Genomic DNA, 21,863 nt, shown 5'->3' on the forward strand with positions numbered 1-21,863 from the left:
AAGTATGGTGAAGATACATCTCTGTTAAGAGGCAAGAAGCTGAGGTGGCCTTGTGGAGAAAAGGGGCAAAGTACTTCAAAATGATAGCATCCTAAGAAAAATTTGTACAATCTATGGCCATCGCAGAGATGCTTTAAAAGAATTTTCTTTATAATTTATTCTTTGAGCTGTTTGAGTACTTCTCCAGCAATCTGATTAATAGGAGGAATTGATAGGAGAAAATTATAAGAATGTGATCTACCAGTGATCTGATTAATAGGAGGAATTAATGGGAGAAAATTAGGAATGTGATCTACTCTATGTCCGAGGAATATCCTGAAACAGCCTGCTCTTCTGCTTGGCTGCTAGTATTCCTCCATCAAAATCAGGGGAAACCCCGAAGAGCAATTACAGATATATTTGTGTGTTAAATGCATCTCAGTCCATTAAAAAATTATTTCCAAATCAGGGAGACCATTACATTCTTTCAGCAGAACATGAATAGATAATGCAGTTCTTTCATGGAGACTCCTGCAGAATCAAGGAGACGTATCAGTTCTGTACTCCAGACAAAATACTACATAGTCCCATATAGAAGTAGGACGCATTTAAAGATTAAATGTAGTCAACTTTGCAGTGACCTGCTTCAGAAGGTTATGACAAATTTACAATTAACCCTCTCATATCTACTTCATAAAAATGTGACAGGAATCAAATGTAGTATAGATGTCAATGGTACTTGCAGAGTTAAGGGCTGTGGATAGCTCATCAGAGCAGCCAAAGTTAGCCCTTCACATATCATACTCTATGTCCATTTAAAGACATATGTCGTAACATGGAAGGATATTCTGACAGACTGTATTTTCATTTGCAAAAATTTCTATTTGTTCTGTGGAGAAGGAGTCCATTTCCTGGAAGAAGAAATCAACACAGGCATGTTAACTAAAAAAATTCAGGTGCATTCTGATAGAAAGACAGCCAATTAAATCTGCCAGCCATTTTACAGGTATGCTTTTATTTTAGCCATCTCTTAGTAAATAAGCAATTTTGTAAGCACATCCTACAAACCATCTGATTTAAGCTGATTTGCATTATCTTCTCCTTTTTGGCGATCTGTTTTTTAAGTATGACCTAGGCCTATTTTGAGAATTTCCAATATTGGAATAATATCGTTAGGCAAGATTAGTCTATAGATTCAGCGTACAAGCTGTAGAAGTACAGGCATTTTACTGCTCTTAAGTGCAGAATGATTAGCTTCAAATACATTGTGATGGGGAGGTGGAAACTCATGTGAACACTAAAACAAAAGAAATAATGCCTCCTGCACCACTTCGTGGCGGAGGCATAAAAATGAAAGTTATAGGAGAATCAGACTCTCTGGCCCCTGGAAATCTATACAAACAAATTTATTGACTATCCTCATTGATATGAATTTGAGGGAAGTTGCTACATCGAGTGTTTGCACTTGTTTTGCCTTCTACCATCGTCATAGAAACTGCCTCCAGACACAGGTCTTTGAGGTGAAACTTCCTATGCATCCTGAAGTGCCTAGACTAAGCAGAGATTGGGAATGCGTACTGAGCGGCCTTGTCCTTTTATTATGCTCTTGACTGCTAAAAGTAACTCCATATAGACAGAACACTCCTCTATGCCGACGCTGCTCCCTCATCCTCGGCCTGCATGTGTTTGAACAGGGATGCTGCTGTGCGTTGTTCCCCTGAAAGTGGATGACATCGTGACCCATTTCAAACCATGTAAGGTACGATATGGGGGTGGGGGGGGAGGGGGAGGAGAGACCGGCATAGGCAGGGAGCATTTCTGGGACAACGAATGGGTAATGTAGCCCGGGCGAATTTACGACAGCATTCAAACATAGCTCCTCATTCAAGATTAAGGATCAAAGATCCTTAAGCATCCTTTGGCGATACGCTCAACATAGGTATCACAGGCTGTATGGACAGCAAGGCAGAGATGGATAGGGGCACATCTTAAGATGCGAGTGGAATCAATGATGAGATGGTGGTTGTGATGTTCTTCTCCCAAAAGACCAGGCAAGATGGATAATTTAAAAGGTTAAGCAGGCCCCGATGCGCAAATGCCCAAAACGTCCAAGATGTATAAAGTCAGAAGTCCCTCCTGGGCCAAGGAGCTTATTATCATGGACGAGACACAGAGTCTCGGGGAGCGGGACCGCATCACATGTTGTCACCCCTGGAAACGGGTGGTGACCGAAGTCATCCCATTTCGGCCATAAATCTTGCAGGGCTGTTGCGGTTCAATGTTTTCGATGTGTCCAAGTGGCAGATAATCAATGTGAGCTTTTTAATGTTCAGCAGGGGTGAGCCAAAAACGACAAAGAGAAAGTGAGAATTCTGCCCTCTGAGGGAGCTTTCTATATTTGGATGTATTATGAGTTGAGCAGTTTGGAAAGGTTGTTGATGAAACTTCAACAAAAAGCAATCACAGAGTAGCTTTCAGGGTAAAATGAGAGCCTCAGGAGTATAACATCCCTGCATTATTACCTTTTCACTTTCACTGAAAATGTAAACAGTCTTCTTCGTTTTTCTGTTTTACTCGGTATGTCTATCATCGCGGGTATGTCAAACTACATGTGAAGAAAGGTCAGGATATGATCATTATGGAATTGCCCAGACCAATTTCACCAATTACCATAGGAGCTGTTATTTTTGCAGGGGTTTAATTTTCATGAATTTTGCGAATCACAGTTGGATCGCGAATTTAATAACAAGCCAAAATGTCTCCATGTGCTTTGTTCATAGAACATTAGCGTAAGCATCACTGTCGATTCACGAAAACAACATCTCGCAAAATGTCTATGATCTTGTCATTCGCGAAAATATCTGCACGCGAAAATAACAGCATACACAGTATGCAATTTGTTATTTCTCATGAATGTATTTTCCCATGAGATGTCACACAGAAGAAAAGATGCCTAATAAAATTTGAAACAATATAATAAAAGAACAAATGGAACAAAAGGAGAAGACTGATGGCATTATTCAAACTGATATACTCATTTCATTTTTTTTAATGAAACACATTATCCACACAAAATATGTGATGTCCCTAATGCATATGAATATATCAAGGGGAACAGTGCAAATATTTCTATTCCATCAAGCAATAAACATTTGATCAAGTAATATGCTCAAAGCAATTAAACACATCAAGATGGCAAGGTAGCATCCAACAAAACACATTTTCCCCGTTATCTCCCCCTTTTCTAGCCGTCAGGTTTACAGACATCAAGAATTTCCCCCCACGTTAAACTTCCAATTCTTTTTAAATAAAACCATGCTTCACTGAAGCACTCTTGCCATGGTGAACACTCTAACCTTTCCCATCAGAAATGTCACCCAGTGCCGATGTGTTCCAAGCCCCACACATCGCAACCCATGAATGTGCCCCTTTATATGATCATTACACATGGTCCGATGCAATCACCCCTCATATACCATGAGGAGAAAAAAACAATTCATTGAACTGGAAAATAAAATTGCTTGCGGCACATTCTTCGGGAGCACATTTCTTCCTGTCTTGTCTTTCTCTTCAATCCCTTCCCCTCCCTTTTCCCTTCTCTCTTTATTTATCTATCTCCATACTCTCATCTCCCCTTACCTACTTCCATACTCTCCACTTTCTCATGTGTCAACCTGCTACTATCTTTCTATCCCTATTCTCTCTTAATCCATCTTTCTATGGATGTACCTATTACTCTCTTTAACCATACATACCATGACTATCTATCTGCCTACATATCTCTTTGCCTCTCTCTCATTTCTATCTCAATAATTTTTACAACATACTCAATTTCTTCATTCCTTTTTGGCTTCCAGTCTGTCTCCCTATCTTTTTTCATTTTAATCTCCATCCAGTCACATTTAATTCTTTGCCTTTCCTTTTTGCTTTTTTTTCTTTCTCATTCGTATTTCCATCTTGTCATGCTATTTTTTTTTGCTTTTCCCTTCTATCTATCTCTCTATCTGACTATCTATCTGACAATCTCTCTACCTATCTATCTGACTATATTTCTATCAATCAATCTATCTATCTAACTCTCTATCTGACTATCTATCTACCACTATCTATCTATCTATCTACCATCTATTTATCTATCTATCTACCACTATCTATCTATCTACCATCTATCTATCTATCTACCACTTTGCAATATCATTACTGTCCTCCATTAGATCCGAAGGTGGGGAAAATGAAGCAAGGTGAGCAAGCAACACGTATCAGCATCATGCTCACCTGAGGCGCGGGGGCCTGAGTCATTCAACCACCATGCCGTACCTAGATGAGCTGTACAAACTGTTAGATCCTAACCAAACGAGGGCACCATATATTTAACGAACGCCATGGGGTAAAGTGCTATCTCTTATATTCTCTGCCGACAAGAGGATGGCCTTCAACAAAATTCAAATGCATATGGTTGTTTGTATCAACAATTGCAGATACGTTTTTGCCCCGAGTTTAACACGCCATTACAGTCATTTAGCCTGCATTGATACAATGCATTGCACTCTGAATATATTGGTTAAATGCGAGGTGAAGCAGCCCCAGGCAGACACCTAATTCTCAGGGTTGCCACGGGTTACCTGTGTTATCCTAAGATTAAAATGTACAAGGAAAGTAAGTGACTTCTGTAGAATTCGAAGCGGTGGTTACCACCATCAGCAAATGTGTCTGTATCAGATCAAAATGCCTTCTCGCTAAAGGTATATGAAATGAAAATGCATTCAATTTCTCATCAATTTTAAGAGTGATTAATGGGTTTCTTAATCTCTTACAATAGATGTTTACTTTATGGGGGGGGGGGGGAGGTGGAGGGTCTACTTAATTTGTCCTTTAATGCTGAACTCAGTCTCTTGACCTCCATTATGCTCTGTAAAAAAGCTCAGCTAACTCTTTGCCATGGATCCTAAATGTGATAGGTTCCATCCAGCCAGGAATGAGGTGGTTGATCCATATGGCTTTCTACTTTCTACTCAAAGGTCTGAAGATGAATCTAATCAGTTTACCAAGGCAGTTCAACTTAAGCCTGCTACACACTACAAGATCAGACTGGTCACATGATTCTGGAAGCAAGCCGGGTCATACGACCAGTCGCACGACTCGACACCGCACACAATGCGATCAGACTACACAGCTAGACTTACGACTGTACTGGCTTGAGTACATAATGCTGTAGCATGATTGGCTGAAAGCCCACGACTGGTCGTGAAAATATGATATGTCAAATCTCTACGTCTGGCTTTAAGATCCAGTCGCACAACTGAAAACTAGCAAGTCTGGTGACGTCATACTTTCAATCTTTAGGTCGTAATACCGGTGATTATGGCAAAGTTGTGTAGTGTACAGTGACCTTTAGATTATATGATACAAATATGTAAGTCACATCCAGTTTTAATATTTTTTATCATTACATTCCAACCCTCTCAGATTAACAATCTAAAAAAAAGCCAGATATTTTATAACAAACATCAAAAATACACTACCAAGAAAGCCATACATTTTATAACAAACATCAAAAATACACTACCAAGATGATTGCAAATGTTACATACATGCTAAATGCAGTCTGCAACCACCACATATAAAGTACCATGCACATTTAGGTACATGTATTCAATTTCTTCCCATTAAAAGCAGACTGTACTGTGCGTAACTAGATTTAATCATTAGCATCTTGTTAAATATCTGCTGAACTTAAATGTACTTTCATGTATTGTGTGTACATAGTGCAGACTCGAGCACGTGTTTGGAGAGGATAGGTTTAAATTATGGCTTCAGACCACAGAACTCCCATTCAACAAACTCCCAATGAACAGCAAGAAATCATCACAGACCTTTTATTCCACAAAGGAATTACTAAATAATCACATAAAACTTGCCTCAGGTGGACAACAATGATTTTTTTTTTCTGCAGAGAGGTAGCACAGCAAAACCCTGCACTTTTCTGTCAAGATGCAAAATTTCACTGGGAGAGAATGACATCCACTTATTCTATTACCCAGCGATCAAGTGAGTTTTCTTTTGGTCATAAACCTTTTATTATTCATTACTCAAATCCACTGGGGTGATCAATTGTGTTTTCCTCACTCTACCCCTCAATGTCTACAGCCTTCACTGCCTCTCCTTTTATTCACTTCCGTATTTTTTCTGTTATTTTTTTTTTGTAAAGAATAAATCTTTATTAGATGTAGGAAATGCAATGGCAAATACCCTGGATGGTTGCCATGGAAACTGGCAAATGCCCCCCCCCCCCTTCCACAATTGAAAATTGATGCTTTGCTACCGTAAGATCAATTTCTTTTGACAATAAAACAAGCCAGGCACAAAATTTCAGGCAAAAATGGCCAACTCCTATGTTGCTCTAATCTAATGCACACATAGTGCCTCTTCTCGTACTTCCCAATCAAGACAAGAGTATTGCTGTTGTTGTTGTTTGAACCCTGGCTCAAATTTTACCACTTCGCTTGATAGATCTATGTGTGTAGACCTGGATACAATATTCCATTCAAAAAATTCACACATACACGTACACATACACACACAAAAAAAAACAAAAAAAAATGTGTTTTTGTTTGTTCGTGTGGGTTTCTTTGTTTGTTTGTTGTTTATTGTATACACTATATATTTAGCGCGTCTAGATTTTCGGGACTTCTTGACGATTTCGCGAATGGTTAATTCGTGATCGTGGAGTACTGTACTGAACGGAGAATTGTATACATGTGCGTCACATTCACATTGGGATCAGAGTCATTACTTTCACGTGCCTTTAATTTTGCGAATAGCACCTGACTCACGAGATTCACTTACATATAAAAACCTTGCGAAATATTCGGCATATACAGTATATGTGTGTGATATTTCCTCTTCTCCCTCTCTCTCTCTCTCTCTCTCATTAATATCATCTTAGTACACACAGAGTAAGTAAATTAGGATACCGTATACGAATTGCTCTATGTTGTATTCTTTTGAGTGTCTAGCTTCAGCTTCATGTCTGGAGGCAATATAAGAACCAGCAAATGCTCATGTCCTACATTGGATCATTCAAAATGTACATACCAAATGTGTATTTTCTCAATGCTTACAGATTAGGCAAAATAGAATATATTAATTGCTTCACACTGAATTCTTTAGAGTCATTAGCTTTGCAGCCATGTCTTGAGGCAGTGTGACAGCAAGCAAATGCTTGTGTCCTATATTTGGCTCAGTCAATACATATGTACATGTGCAAAATTTTCCTCTCTCTCTCTTTCTCTCTCTCTCTCTCTCTCTTACTAACCTTCACTTACTACTTATAGATGAGTCAAGACAGGATATATCACTGGCATTTTGTTGCATTTTTTAAAGACTGACTAGCTTAAGAGTCATGTCTGGGGAAATTATAGCATCCAGCAAATGCTCGTGTTCTATGCTGGCTCAATCATGGTGAAAATTTTCATCTCTTTCTCTTTCTCCCACCCTCTCTCTCTTCCTCTATCTCTCTTTCTATCTATCTATCTCTCTATCTATCTATCTCTCTCTTACTAATATTCTTTCAATATGTACAGATAATATGGCAAATAGGATATAGCAATTGCTTTACATTATGTTCTTTACAGAGACTATATTTCGAGGTATGTCTGGGGGTGGTACAGCTTTTATGAAACAAAAAATGTCATCAATTTGAGAGATGAAATGCAGGATGAATAAAGACTAGTTTAATCATTTTGGAATGTGCACAAAATCTCATCACGACGACGAAATTAAGCTGCCGTTGCTAGGGTTATTTCAATCCATGGGAACCTCATCTGCCAAATCAGTCCCATCTCATAATGCCACAATTGGCATGTGCATTCATGTACACATTATCTGTGTCTCATGCACTGTGGTCTCTTTTCTGTGCATTTCCTCATGAATGCAAGAATGCATGATCACAGCCAGTGTTTAGTTCCGAACGAGAGTCATTACATGACTTTATTACCTTGTGGAGTTTTTGCTGCTTGACAGGCAATGAACATCATTTTGTGCATTAGTTGCCCCCATCACATTAATCAATGTGTTTAGCAGAGTAGCTGTTAACCTTTGGAATAAGAGGTACTGTACATTTCAAAGGTATCACATTTCAGTATCTCACACTGTTCATTACCCTTTACAGGGATAAACTAAAATGAAAGCAAATTTCAAGAATAAATTCAGAATGGCTTAACAATACAGGAACACTACCATGAATGTTCTATTTGCAACTGATGCATTGAATCAGTCAAGCTGCCCAGACTCACTAAATCTGATTAAGAAATAGTCATCTTGTACACTGCAAGTTTCCACATACACCACAAAAAGAAAGAGAAAATCTGAGGCCAACACTCAGCTACAAATTACACCAAAGATGATTTAGCATTCTTGAAAACACTACGTCAAAATTCCATTGCCTCGGTTTATTGAACACTTTGTCAATATTACTGACAGAATTGAAAAAAAAAATCTATACCCAGATATGAATATCAGTTTTTTCATATCATGATTGCTTGCACATTTTTTTTTTCAATTTCTTCAAGCAGTTAAAGGGCCTTATTGTTTCTAACTTATATGGATAAGCCAATGCTGCACACTGGCACTGCTCCGACGGTCCCTGACCAGTAAAAATCACTGTTGGACCAGTAACTTTTTCAGGAATGGGCCAGCAAAATACTGGGTACCTACTGGTCTGACAGACAGGTCAGACCTGTAAAAAAAAAAACAAGGAAAAGTAGAAATTACGCGGCGCGTAATATATGTCCCCGCCGGAAGTAGCATTTTGTAGCAAAATGTACAATATATGTCAAAAATCAAGGTCAAAGGTCAAAGAAGTCAAAGGTCAAAATTCTGTGTAGAAGTTTTGAAGCCCTCACCTAGTGCCATCACATAAAGCGGGTTAGAAATGGCGAAGGAGTAGCATTTTGTAGCCAATGTACAATATAGGTCAAAAATCAAGGTCAAAGGTCAAAGAAGTCAAAGGTCAAAATTCTGTGTAGAAGTTTTGAAGCCCTCACCTAGTGCCATCACATAAAGCAAACAGAATCGAAATCGGGTTAGAAATGGCGAAGGAGTAGCATTTTGAAGCAAAATGTACAATACAGGTCAAAAATCAAGGTCAAAGGTCAAAGAAGTCAAAGGTCAAAATTCTGTGTAGAAGTTTTGAAGCCCTCACCTAGTGCCATCACATAAAGTAAACGAAATCGAAATTGGGTTTAAAAATGGCGAAGGAGTAGCATTTTGTAGCAAAATGTACAATATATGTCAAAAATCAAGGTCAAAGGTCAAAGAAGTCAAAGGTCAAAATTCTGTGTAGAAGTTTTGAAGCCCTCACCTAGTGCCATCACATAAAGCAAACGGAATCGAAATTGGGTTAGAAATGGCGAAGGAGTAGCATTTTGTAGCAAAATGTACAATATAGGTCAAAGGTCAAGGTCAAAGGTCACAACTGAAATTCTGTGTAGAAGTTTCAAAGCTCGAATGTAGTGCTTTCATATAAAGCAAACAGAATCAAAATTGGCTCATAAATGACAGAGAAGTAGCAAATTGAACATTTTGATCACACACGGACGCACACATGGACACACGGACACACGGACACACACACGTACGGAGCCCGTTTCATAGTCCCCTGCTCGAACTCGTTCGGCGGGGACAAAAATGGGTAGTGTGCAGCCATGGATAAGCCTATCACTGTCTACATCCTGGGCTCTTCATCTTTCATCAGTATTTGTCATGTCAAGAAATGAATCAGTTTAGGAAAAGACTATCCCTTTCAATGATAGAACAGAGAAAACAAAATTATCTTTGAGTTCATATTTGAAGATACCCTGCAGCAAGTTGAATTTATTATACTAACCAAAGCATGCATTATAAGGCTCCTTTTCTATGATCAAGTGACAATGAACACAGAACAGTGTTGAAAGAAATCTGTTGTGCTCCATGAAATACATTTGTGTAATCTTTTGAAGATATTGATTGTCTGTATCACTATCAGTGCAAATAGATACATGTTCTTGCTCATTTAAACTTCAGACCTGTGATACTCCCCCTCTTTGGAGAATCTGCCTTTTTACACTGGAATTAAAAAAAAACTGAGGGATATACTTGTAGCCTTGACTCAAGACAAAGGTAAATGTTTACTGAATACTAGATCATGCAGGATGGAGGAACACTGTGGATATAAGGGAAATGGGTAAAATGGTTCAATTCTTTTTTATTTAGGGGGAGGGGTGGGGGGGCAAAAGCTTTTTGGACAGGCTGTGTAGAACAGGGAGGTATCACAGAGTCTGGAAAGAAAGCTGATCTTAGTATTGGCAAGATGGGAGGGGTGGTGGCACATAATCTTAGATATGTATATTAGAAATACTTTAATTAGAAGGGTGCATTACAGAGGACTCATGCAAATGCTTGCTGAATACCACACCACACAAGAAAGAGACATTAAATATGTAGTTTGGATAGTCTGGATAAGGCAACCAATAAGGCTAATCCTAGCCTGGCAAGCTGGAAGGGATGGCAATTCATATCTGGTGCTCACAATATACTGTGCTTCTATCATGGTATGTGTGCTGGGTAGACTTAATGAGGTAGGAGTATTTACTACAGACTCCCACAAAACTTTTGATACAGGAAAGAATACAGCCAGGAAGAAGTTTATACACATACAGTCTGGACACAAGGCTAACCTCAGCCTCAGTGTTAAGGCAGGAAAAGAGAGATAATGGAGTGTGGTGTGTACTTACGCATTGTACTTCTGCTGCAGCAGCCTGTACTCTTCCCTACACTCATCCAGCTCATTCTCAGTGTACAGCGTACTCTGCAAGAATTCACTCTCCATCAGGTTTATCCGCTGTTTGCTTTCCTCCACTCTCTGCTTCAGAGCGTAGTACTGCTCCTTGCTGCAGCCACACACCTGCCAAACAAGAGAGATAAAAATACAGATATATATCTTTGAAACGCAGATTCAAATTCATTTTTACTATTTTGACCTAAATCTTTATTGATGTAGGGCAATTTGTTAATCAGTTGCAATAAAACAGCTCGACAGGAGAATTTCATGAAATGTGAAAGATTCAAACCTGTTCTAGTGATCATCTGTCTAATAACAACCACTTACCCATAGCAACCACATCAAAAATCCCCATCAAGAAAATGAGTATTTGAAAACCTGTGTATAACAACCACCTGTCTAAAACAACTAAAGACTAGAGTTTGGGTTTCTGCTGCCCGACACAAAAGTCTGTGCAACGATCGCCCAGCAGTGCGCAGCAGCAGGACAACCAACTTATTTTGTTGATTATTGCATCAAAAGAATGCTGCCGCAAATCAAAATACTACCAAAAACAGAAGGATCATGACGAAAATCACTGCAATCATAACTATGACATGAAGAGCTGTGCAAAGAATGGGAATTTCAGAGTTTTGGAAGTTGATTTCTACCTCTCTTCAAATATCAATTGAGAAAATGACTCAACAAGGCCAAGATGGCTTTTGTTTCTTTCATCATATCACAATCGCATCTTTCCCTCTTTGTCTCAATTCTAGAGCTCAAAGTATTTTGTTGTAAATACACAGCAATCGAGGAAAAAAGAAATAAAAACAAAATAAACACAGGAGAGAAAAAGAAATAGAAAGCGCACTTCCTGTGCCTTGGGGGAAAGTTGACATTGCAGAAAACAAGGTAAAGGTAAAGTACAAGAGCCTTTTGAACAAACTGGAACTTTGCAACAAACACAGGAAAATGAAGAAAAAGCAAGAGGGAGACACTTTTCAAATAGTTGCAGGGAGGAAACACGACAAGGGCAGAAAGAAAACCAGATGAAAAGCAAGGCAGTAGCCATGTTGAGAATTGGAGAAGAAGAAAGCAAGCACTTAAACAGGAGCTAGAATGGACAGAAATACACGCTATGCACAGATGTATGCTTTTCTCTTCAAAACGTCTTGACGAATTCTGCCCGCAACACTCGAAGCACTTCAGGGAAATGTACCCGCCATCTGAAGCAGCCCCGTCTTCATTTTGCTTCTGTCAGCAAGTCACTAAATTTGGGAGAATGCATCTGCGCATCAACTCCAATTATGATCTATACATAGCGCACCGTATTCAAGAACCTGCGTCAATATGCAAGGCTCTGTCCTATGCACTCTATACACACACACACACACACACACACACACACACACACACACACACACAAAAGAATAAGCTTAACACAAACCTGGTTACTTGTATCACGATGATCTTAGAGTTACTCAAAACCAGTTTCACCTAATGTAACATTGACAAATATCTCTATAGCTGCACATTTTCAGCTCTCTTTAACATACTGAACAAGGCAGCCACGTTTTCAAGCACTGTGACTATTTACATTTAATACAATCCAGTACATATGGTCACACCCTGCTGAACAGGTGTTTATCCATACAGATAATCAAACTCCCAATAAATGTGAATATTGTTATATTGTTTGTTTGTTTGTTTGTTTCATCTGATTTAGTTCTACATTTAATCAAATACAGATTGAATACAAATTCTTCAAGACTAAAAGACCAAGAATAACAAGTGCAGTGATTTTAAATGATAACATAACATCACACAAAAATAGATAAGAACAAACAATAATACAGTGCAGCAGACATATACAAAAGATGTAAATAAGCTACATAGTAAGTATTTTTCCAGTGTAGTTACAGTGCCGATTCTATTATGAGTCCAGTAAAAGTGAAAAGGGTTTACCTAACCAAAGTGAGGGTAAAAAAAAGATATGATAAAGAGATAGTGTTACAACCCATAATCTTCTTTTTATTAGTGTGTGTGTGTGCATGTGTGTACGTACACACCTGAATGTATGTGTACATGGTCTGTACCTTTTGAGCTATTTTTATCAAAAAGTAAAATTGGCTGCAACCATACATAAAAATTTGGTGAGATGATGACATCATCACTTTACAACTCTCCTGCTGGTTTGAAACAAAAATAGAATTTTTAAAGAAATCATATTTTTGTGTTTGGTCCATAACTTGGCAATTGCACTCTCTTTCCTCCTGGACGTCACTGTTGCTGGGTTCTTATAAGAAAGAATTACTATGATGCAAAGGATACATTTTATTCTTTCTGCTTTCATGACAAAACATAAAATCCAGCAAAGATTTTTGTCTAACAGTTCAATTCGATGACATCATTCCCTCTATGAAGTTGGACAAGCAGATGTGACTAATATCACTGACTCATGGGAAATTATGGACATTTTTTCAGTTCAACAAGTTTTGAATTTTATCACGGTATGGACTTGTCCGATTATATTCTGTATCACATACATGTAAGGACACGGATCCCAACATTGAAGACAGCATTGCAGTATTTTGAGGTCTGAAAATGCATATTGGTGGGGAAAACAGTTTTCTTACCTTTCCTGCAAATAGACATGTATCGTAATATGATTTGGGGAAAACAGTATTTTCCATGCAACCTGCAGTATTTTTGCCCCTCCCCCCAAAAAAAAGGTACTTAATACTGCCAAAGAATGACAGTTCGCACCAAAAGAGTAAAAGTTGACAATCTTAAAAAAGCTGACAACAATTTCTACCATCTGTTATGTGCACAACAGGACATGGAACATGTTGAATGTTGAAAGAGGGATAACAGAATGCTGGACATATTATACTTATAAGGACAAGTTCACCTAAATATATGTGTGGATTGAGAGAATGCAGCAATAGTTAATAGAACAAATGAAAATTTGAGAAATATAGGACAATCTGTTCAAAAGTTATGAATTTCAAAGTTTCAATGCTGCCATCACTAGATGAAAAGACTACTACAGTTCGTGACGTCACATGTGTAGAAGGATATAAAGAAAATATAAGGAGAATCTGCAAAATTTTTTGAAAAGTGCACATTCCCTCGACTTCTTACTGATATATGTCAAGAGTAATATCATTCCCCCTGCCTTCTGAAAGAGGCAAGTCAAGTGCTCTTTTATTATGTAAGAACAGTAAAAAATTGTTCTTTACACATTCTTTATACAGTGTATGTGACATCACAAACTGCAGTAGTCTTCTCATCCAGCAACTGCGGCACTGAAACTTCAAAAATTCATAACTTTTAGATAGATTGTCCAATTTTCCTCAAACTTTTACTGATGTATTCTACTAATTATGCTGTATTCACTCACTCTACACATATAGTAAAGGTCCTGTTTACCTTTTGGAGCAGTGATTTAAAAATGTTCAAGATATCACTTTTGATGCATAATGTGTAGGTCAGTTGTATCACAAAACATCCTACCATATCAATTTTTTTTGTAATAAAGCCTAGAATATAAGGAGATATCACTATATTTCTTTATAAACCATAACTGTAGATAGTTTAGTGTGGAAACATTTTATTATAACTATTGTTCACATTTTGTATATTTAACAATACTTAACATTGATTATATCGTTTCAATCTTTTACATTGGTTGTTTCTATCCTTAACTCACAATTTAGAATTATTTTGAAGCAATAATACTGCGTTTTTGTTTCATCTGCAAATAGTAAATTATGCCTTTAAGGTGAACCTGTCCTCTAAGTGGACCAAACCAGTACAGCAGACAAGCTGAGACAACATGAGACTCAGAGATATGGAAGGACTCACCAGTGGAGCTCTAGCACAATGTAGAAGTACTCAATTCTCAACCAACTATAAATGCGAACATGAACTGCCATGAATGGGCCAATGTTCTGCTTTCCATATATCCCTACACTATTTTTCATCATTTTTCTTAGGGGGTGGAAGGGGGAAGGGGAGGCCGAACAATAAAACCTGCATTGTGTCACACTAATCAGGGCTAAAAACAAGAACAAACACAAGCAGATGAGGACATCCATGTGGATTATGTCTGCTGGCTGGGATCATTGATCAGCCCCACACCCATCATCGTCGACTTCACACCGCTATGATGTTGATGCACACAGCAATGAGAGTACGTACAGTGGAATATGATTATATCTCATATGCAGGCCCCTTCCATGCACATCAGTTTGCACATACAATGTCTGTGTACACATGCACAGCTCAGCAAAAACTGACAAAAAAATGAAAAACAATATTCAATTTCACCACAGAGATTATCATGAATTCTAGCCATCGTGCATCAAAAGATATTCCACTAGGAGTCTTGACATTTATTTAGTATCCCTGCTTAAACTTCAAATGAATTTGCTCTTTTGAGCCATCATGACTCAGCCCAGTCCAGTATGATTTGAAAATATTTCTCTTTTCATAAAGGCATGAAAAAAGAAATATTTTTGTTGTTGTTGTAACAATGCTGTTTGTTTAAATGGACATTGTCAGTAAACGCAGTATTTCACAAGATACAGTGAGCTTTTTTTCAAAAACAAAACAACACAAAACAAAGCTGCATGATGTTCATCCACAGTGCAAGACTGACCAATTGCCTCACTATACACCACCCATACACCTGGTTAAATATGTCCCAACTTGCTTTATTTTTGATAACTCTCCATGTTGTTCATCTGCAGTACAAGGCCAACTTACACTAACCACACATGGCCAATGCGCCCAGCAGACTAAGTCCTGACATGCGAGAGCGAGTACCTTTTTTAATCTTTTTCTTCAACCTGCATGTTTTTTATTCCGCAGTGCAAGGCCAACCTACAGCTGAATCAATTTCCTCTATGCGGTGTGATCGATGAGAATAAATAAAAAGAATGTCATTCCTCTACTGGTATTTGAACACCACACGTTGCATGATAACATGGCCGGTTTGTATACACCCTGCGTACCCCTCATCCATTCCCACATCAAGGCTAGCACCATGTGTACTCCGGTTCGCAGTGCAATTAAGATTTTCACAATTCATTACATGAATTTTAATATCTGAGAAATGTCATAAGATCTCACATCCAAGCACTCCCATTTTCCCAGCAAAGCAGTGTGTGTGTGTGTGTGTGTATGTGCGTAAGTGTTTTGTTTTGTTTTGTTGTATTTTGTTTTTTGGCAAGTATTTAAGTATAAATGTATGTGTATGTGTGTGTCTCTTGTGAGGAATGTGCTTTAGCTTATGTACATTATGATCATTTTTTAAAGTCACTTATGCACAGCAGTGAAAAAAAAAATGTACTCTGTCTAGTCGAAAGTGCAATAACTCAAACACTATTTGTCATGTTCGGTTTTGTTTTGTGTGTGTTTTTGTATTTGAGTGTATATATGTGTGTTTCATGATTGGTGTTTTACCCTTTTGTGCAGTTCAGCAAAATATGTATAAGACTTTAACTACATTTTTGTTTTGTTTTGTTTTTACTTTGATCAGAAATTGACGTTGAATCAAATAATAAATCTTTTGACAGTATAATATATGACAGCAGTGCCCCCAACTTGGTTCCGGGTATGCCAGTACATGTAAGAAGCTCACGCACTGTTTAGCCACAAATCAGATGGCACCCCAAGTCAATTATCGTCTTCTTGGCAGAAGGAGGCAGAATTTCCACTCTGCTCATAAACGAGAGATAGATGAGCAGGCAGAAATCAGCGAAAAGCCATAACTCACTCTTAGCGTTCCAATAATCTCACCAAACTGTGTGCGCATAGACAAGATTGCGCCATGTTAACATCAGCAGTAGATACCAAACCCTGGTCGGCCCTGCACACACGCCTAATAGGAAAGCTATCGGACAACTTTCATGAAAGTGGCTGTCGACATTTCAACACTAATGGACTCAACTTGTAAGATAGCCAATCAGTTTCATTACTGTACATTCTGATCTTAAATGGACTGCAAAACTAGTGGGTGTTAGGTCATAGATGTCATATCTGAGAATTATTTTTTTTACGTCATGATATTGATTTTTAACTTAATTAAATTCTCTTTACTGACATTATGACACAAAAGAATACACAAAGGAATAGATTCTAGACTGCTCAGATAAGTCTGACATCAAAAGGAAGTGGGCAGCTTCTAATTTAGAGCAAAGCCTGGTACAAAATAACAAGAGACCCGCGGGTCTAGCGCTCACCTGAGTATCGCAAGTTCACCTTTCACGCAGTCACTAATCTAAATTATTCACAGCTCTACTAAAATTTGACCAGGCATTCTGAAGTAGAAGATGAAAATGTACAATAAGGGCCCAAATTTTTAAAGATTCCTTAATTTGGGGAATTGGGGGCCCCCTGGGGCCCTCTGGGTGGGGCATGGTGCCCATTTTGATAAATTGAGATCCTGACCCCCTAAGGATGCTACCTGCCAAGTTTGACGAAAATCTATCATGAGGTTTTCAGGAAGAAGATGACAATGTACGATTCAGGCCCCCATTTGGACCTTCCTAACCAACCCCCCCCCCCCACCCCTGCCCCCAAGAGGGGCACCCCTGGATCTCCTATGAACAAACTCGAAACTACAGTCATTAATGTACTCACTCATAGTATTATCTTAGCTGTATAACTTCTGATTCTAGAGAAAATTTTAACGATTCCTTCATTTGGGGGGTTTGGGCCCCCCTGGGGGCCCCCTGGGTGGGACATGGTGCCCATTTTAACAAATTGAGATCCTAACCCCTTAGGGATGCTACCTGCCAAGTTTGGTGAAAATGGGTCATGGGGTTCTAAAAAAGAAGATAAAAATGTACAATTTAGGCCCCATTAGGACCCCTCCTCACCTCCCTCCCCTGGGTCCCAAGGGGGGCACCCCTGATTCTGCCATGAACAAACTTGAAACTGCAGTCATCAATGTACTAACTCATAGTATTAACTTAGCTCCATCACTTCTGGTTCTAGAGAAGAAGATTTTTAAAGATTCCTTAATTTTGGGGGATTTGGGCCCCCTGGGGGTCCCCTGGGGGCCCCCTGGGTGGGGCATGGTGCCCATTTTAACAAATTGAGTTCCTAACCCCCTAGGGATGCTACCTGCCAAGTTTGGTGAATATGGGTCATGGGGTTCTCAAGAAGAAGATGAAAATGTACAATTTAGGCCCCATTAGAACCCCTCCCCACCCCCCTCCCCTGGGTCCCAAGGGGGGCATCCCTGATTCTGCCATGAACAAACTTGAAACTACAGTCATCAATGAACTAACTCATAGTATTAACTTAGCTCTATCACTTCTGGTTCTAGAGAAGAAGATTTTTAAAGATTCCTTAATTTTGGGGGGTTTGGGCCCCCCTGGGGGCCCCCTGGGTGGGTCATGGTGCCCATTTTAACAAATTGAGTTCCTAACCCCCTAGGGATGCTACCTGCCAAGTTTGATGAAAATCGGTCTTGGGGTTTTCAAGAAGAAGATGAAAATGTAAAAAGTTTACGCACGACGCACGACGGACGACGGACGACGGACGACGGACGACGGACGACGGACGACGGACGACGGACGACGGACGCCGGACGAAGGGCGATCGCAATAGCTCACTTGAGCCTTTGGCTCAGGTGAGCTAAAAACTGTAAAACATGATATATTCGCGGCATGAATTTTTCGCGAATTGAAGCCGACGGCCTTTTTTGCGGCATGAAATTTTCGCGAACTGCCACTGCCCTTCAATGCATATAGTGTAGAAAAGAACTTTCGCATGCATTCTAATTTCACGAATCTTCGTGCTCCCGAAATTAGCGAAATTAAAATGCACGCAAACATTCCTCGTTTTACAGTAACTGATAAATAAATGATGTGTAGCAGCATTTAAAGAGACCAGTTACGAGACAAAAATGAATAATTTCTACAGCAGAATTCTGCCAGGACTCGAATGGTCAAAAAGACAGGACGGCACCTTGTTTGGACTACTCCAATGTCAAGACTACAGTTGGAATCGGCAACACTATTTCTACACTGACTTGGCTCCACATTTTGTGAGATGACTGTTACTTACAGGCACTACAACCATCTTTTATATATATGCAAAGATATAAAAAAAGAAAAGAATACATGATCAAACCATCTGATGATAATTTGCACAAGAAAATGACTCAGAATGTATGCATGTATGAGTATGACTGTTTGCCTATAGATATACCATGTATACTCTTCCAAAATCTGAAATTAGTGACAGTTTATGTGGAAAAGGGCAGGAAAGAACATGTGTGAAGTGTCAGAAGCTATCTACTATTGAGTACTTCTGGTTCTGTTGGATGTCTAAAACAAATCAAGGATGAAGATAAGTGTGGTCTGAATATTATGATCATTACATATATTCAGTTGCATGTAGTGTACACTAAACCAAGAGAGAGATAATTATAAAATAATGTTATGATGTGCATGAAGCGCAGAAACCATGTTCATCTGCTATCGTGCCTTGAATGGAATAATGTTTTCAGAAACACACCTTTCTGGCTCAAAGTGACAATGCATTGTTTGAGCTGCAGACAGTGAAAACCATTTAGGTCCTACTCATATTCTATACAAACGAGTTTGGAACTTTACCGCAGTCAAGCATGTCAAATGAATCTGTTGTGGGTTGATGGATCGCACAATAATATCAGTCACATTGGTAAAGGCTCTGACAGTGGGAGTGGAATAATGCATTATTTGCTGCCAAATCTGATCACATTATGCTGGCTTCTGGATTTTCCGTCCTTCTAACCCGAAAAATCCTGGAGGAATTTTGCAGCCGAAATCATGATTTTGTCACTGTTAAATCGGTTCCTTTGAATTTCACTGCACATCTTAAAGTTGAAAGATTAGATGGACCTGGGTCCAATTAATTTGAATTTCACAAAATAGGAAGTTTATAAAGTTTGCAAACACAAGAGAGAAAGAGGAACTTGGATCCCCTAAAATGTGTAGCAATATAAGAATCAGTCATAAATTTAGCAATAAAGAGGCTTTTGAAAATTCTGAATGAAAGCAAAACGATTATTATGTGAACAATGTACAAACAGCTCAAATGAAAAAGAATTTTCATTCTTCTTTATGAAACACCACCAATAAAGATTACAGTGCCAAGCAAACATACATGGTTTCCACGACTTGCTGGTTAATCGTTATTCCTGCAACACAGTTAGTCTGCCACAAACAATTTTTATTGCTAAAGAGAGATAATCCTATGTGGGCTAGTTACCAGCTCAGTTCACATTTGAAAGTTGAAAAATTGCAAATCGTATGTAATTATACAAATTCCTTTTTAATCAAGAGTTTTAAGGGCATAGCAGATTCATCCATAAAATTTGGTATTTTTTCACAAACTGATCTTTAAGTATTGATTCATATGTATTTTTCATAATAAAGTAACACGTCTCAAGATTTGTGCATGATGATGAACATTGTGACACTTTGACTATAGTGATGTTCTTTCTTTTAGAGTACTTATAAAATCATTTGCCATAATGATCTTGCAAAAGTCTCAGAACAGACCAAAGGGAAATGAAAAATATCTCAGTCTTCAAATTCTTAAAGGGGCATTCCAGACGATTTTCATAATTTCACATCATGGAGTACATAAATTGACAGCTCCATGTATAAATTTGTGGAACTTATTGTGGTCCTGGAGCAGAGAAATTAGTACTCTAAAAATCTTAAACAAATTACTCTGAACAACGACAAAGGAGCCTCACATATTTCAGAAATGTAGCAATAATTCCATTACAATACCACTTGCTTAACAAGGTCACCTGTGTAGAATGTATGCATGCCATCTTCTTTTGTTCTGCTTCCTTGAGCCCCAACTCATACATTCTTATGTTGAGGCTGCCATGTCATCATCCCTGTTCATGGCAATTTGTTGTAAATTTTGAAAACATTCTTATTCCTCAACCCAATCACTATAAATTCTGAAACTCTGTACTCAGTATATACTAATTTATAGTTGCTCAAATGTACAAGTCTGAAAATCTTCCGAAGGTTTCCTTTAACATATGCTACAAGCACTACAAGTAATCTTAAAATGATGATCACATTCATTAATCCATACCTATCAAGGAGTCAAAATGCACAAGCCAAATTGCTCTGTCTGTTGGTACTCATTGGTTACAGATTTCACAAAAATCAAAGCTGCAAAAAGAGGGCTAATACTGAACCTCCATGTACAACATAGCAAAACAGCATGACTCTAATAGACACCAGTCTTGGGACTGTAACACCTTTGGGCATCCCACTCAATGGTGTCCATGGTAACGGAGGAAAGAGGAAATCAGTGTAGCTGAGGGGGCTGAGCCACAAATGAGGCAAGCTATCTGGGCAAGGGTAGGAACCCTATCATCTCTAATGCACCCAGATGGTTTAATCAAGCATTCACTTGGCACAAGCTAAAAAGCAGACAACTCCCTTCACTGTATTGCTGCTCTGTATGTACAGATTGAATGACGAACCATGTCAGTTGTACAGGTTCAGTCACTGCTTTTAAAGCTTTTCTCAAATATCACATACAGGCATAAAACCACCAATAGCACATTAGAATTACTCAGAACTCACAGTTTAATTAACAATTCAACAATGCATCAACATTTAATTCTTATTTTCAAATCCCTTTGTTATTTTAGTTAAATAACCCAGTTGTTCTCCTAAAGGCAAAATTTGGTTAAAGGCACACTGAAAAAGAAATATTTTCTTTCAGAAAAACAAATGCAATATGCATTGACTCCAGTGCTAATGGAAAACCATCACCACACTTCTTTAGTCAAAATATGAAATGCTTATAGCTATCTGTTTTTCATGTTTAAGAGTCGCTCTATGACTGTAGTTTTGTTGGCTATTTGAAAGGGATGGTGGTAACATATATTGTTTGTTCAAAATCCATGATGCCACAAACATATAACTTCATCTTGGAAAATGCTGCTGGACATCAAGCTGCTGATCATTACTCGATTTACAAGCAAAGCACTACTGGGCCAAGATGTCTTTTTTTTTTCTTTTCTTTTCTTTTTTCTGCATGCTAGTCA

At 38.5% G+C, this 21,863-nt stretch overlaps 1 protein-coding gene across 1 annotated transcript in view; it reads right to left on the reverse strand.

The window, feature by feature from the left end:
• LOC139745091 (uncharacterized) overlaps window positions 1–21,863 on the reverse strand; it is a 102,595-nt gene that overhangs the window by 62,799 nt on the left and 17,933 nt on the right. The window contains exon 2 of the mRNA XM_071655515.1: window positions 10,752–10,921. Within this exon, the coding sequence (XP_071511616.1) occupies window positions 10,752–10,921 (170 nt within the window). The remainder of the gene's footprint in view (window positions 1–10,751; window positions 10,922–21,863) is intronic.

The sequence above is a fragment of the Diadema antillarum genome, unplaced genomic scaffold (genome assembly GCF_040938485.1).
Source record: "Diadema antillarum isolate AM-2024a unplaced genomic scaffold, OU_Dant_1.0 scf00000036, whole genome shotgun sequence".
NCBI classification, from domain to species: Eukaryota; Metazoa; Echinodermata; class Echinoidea; order Diadematoida; family Diadematidae; genus Diadema; species Diadema antillarum.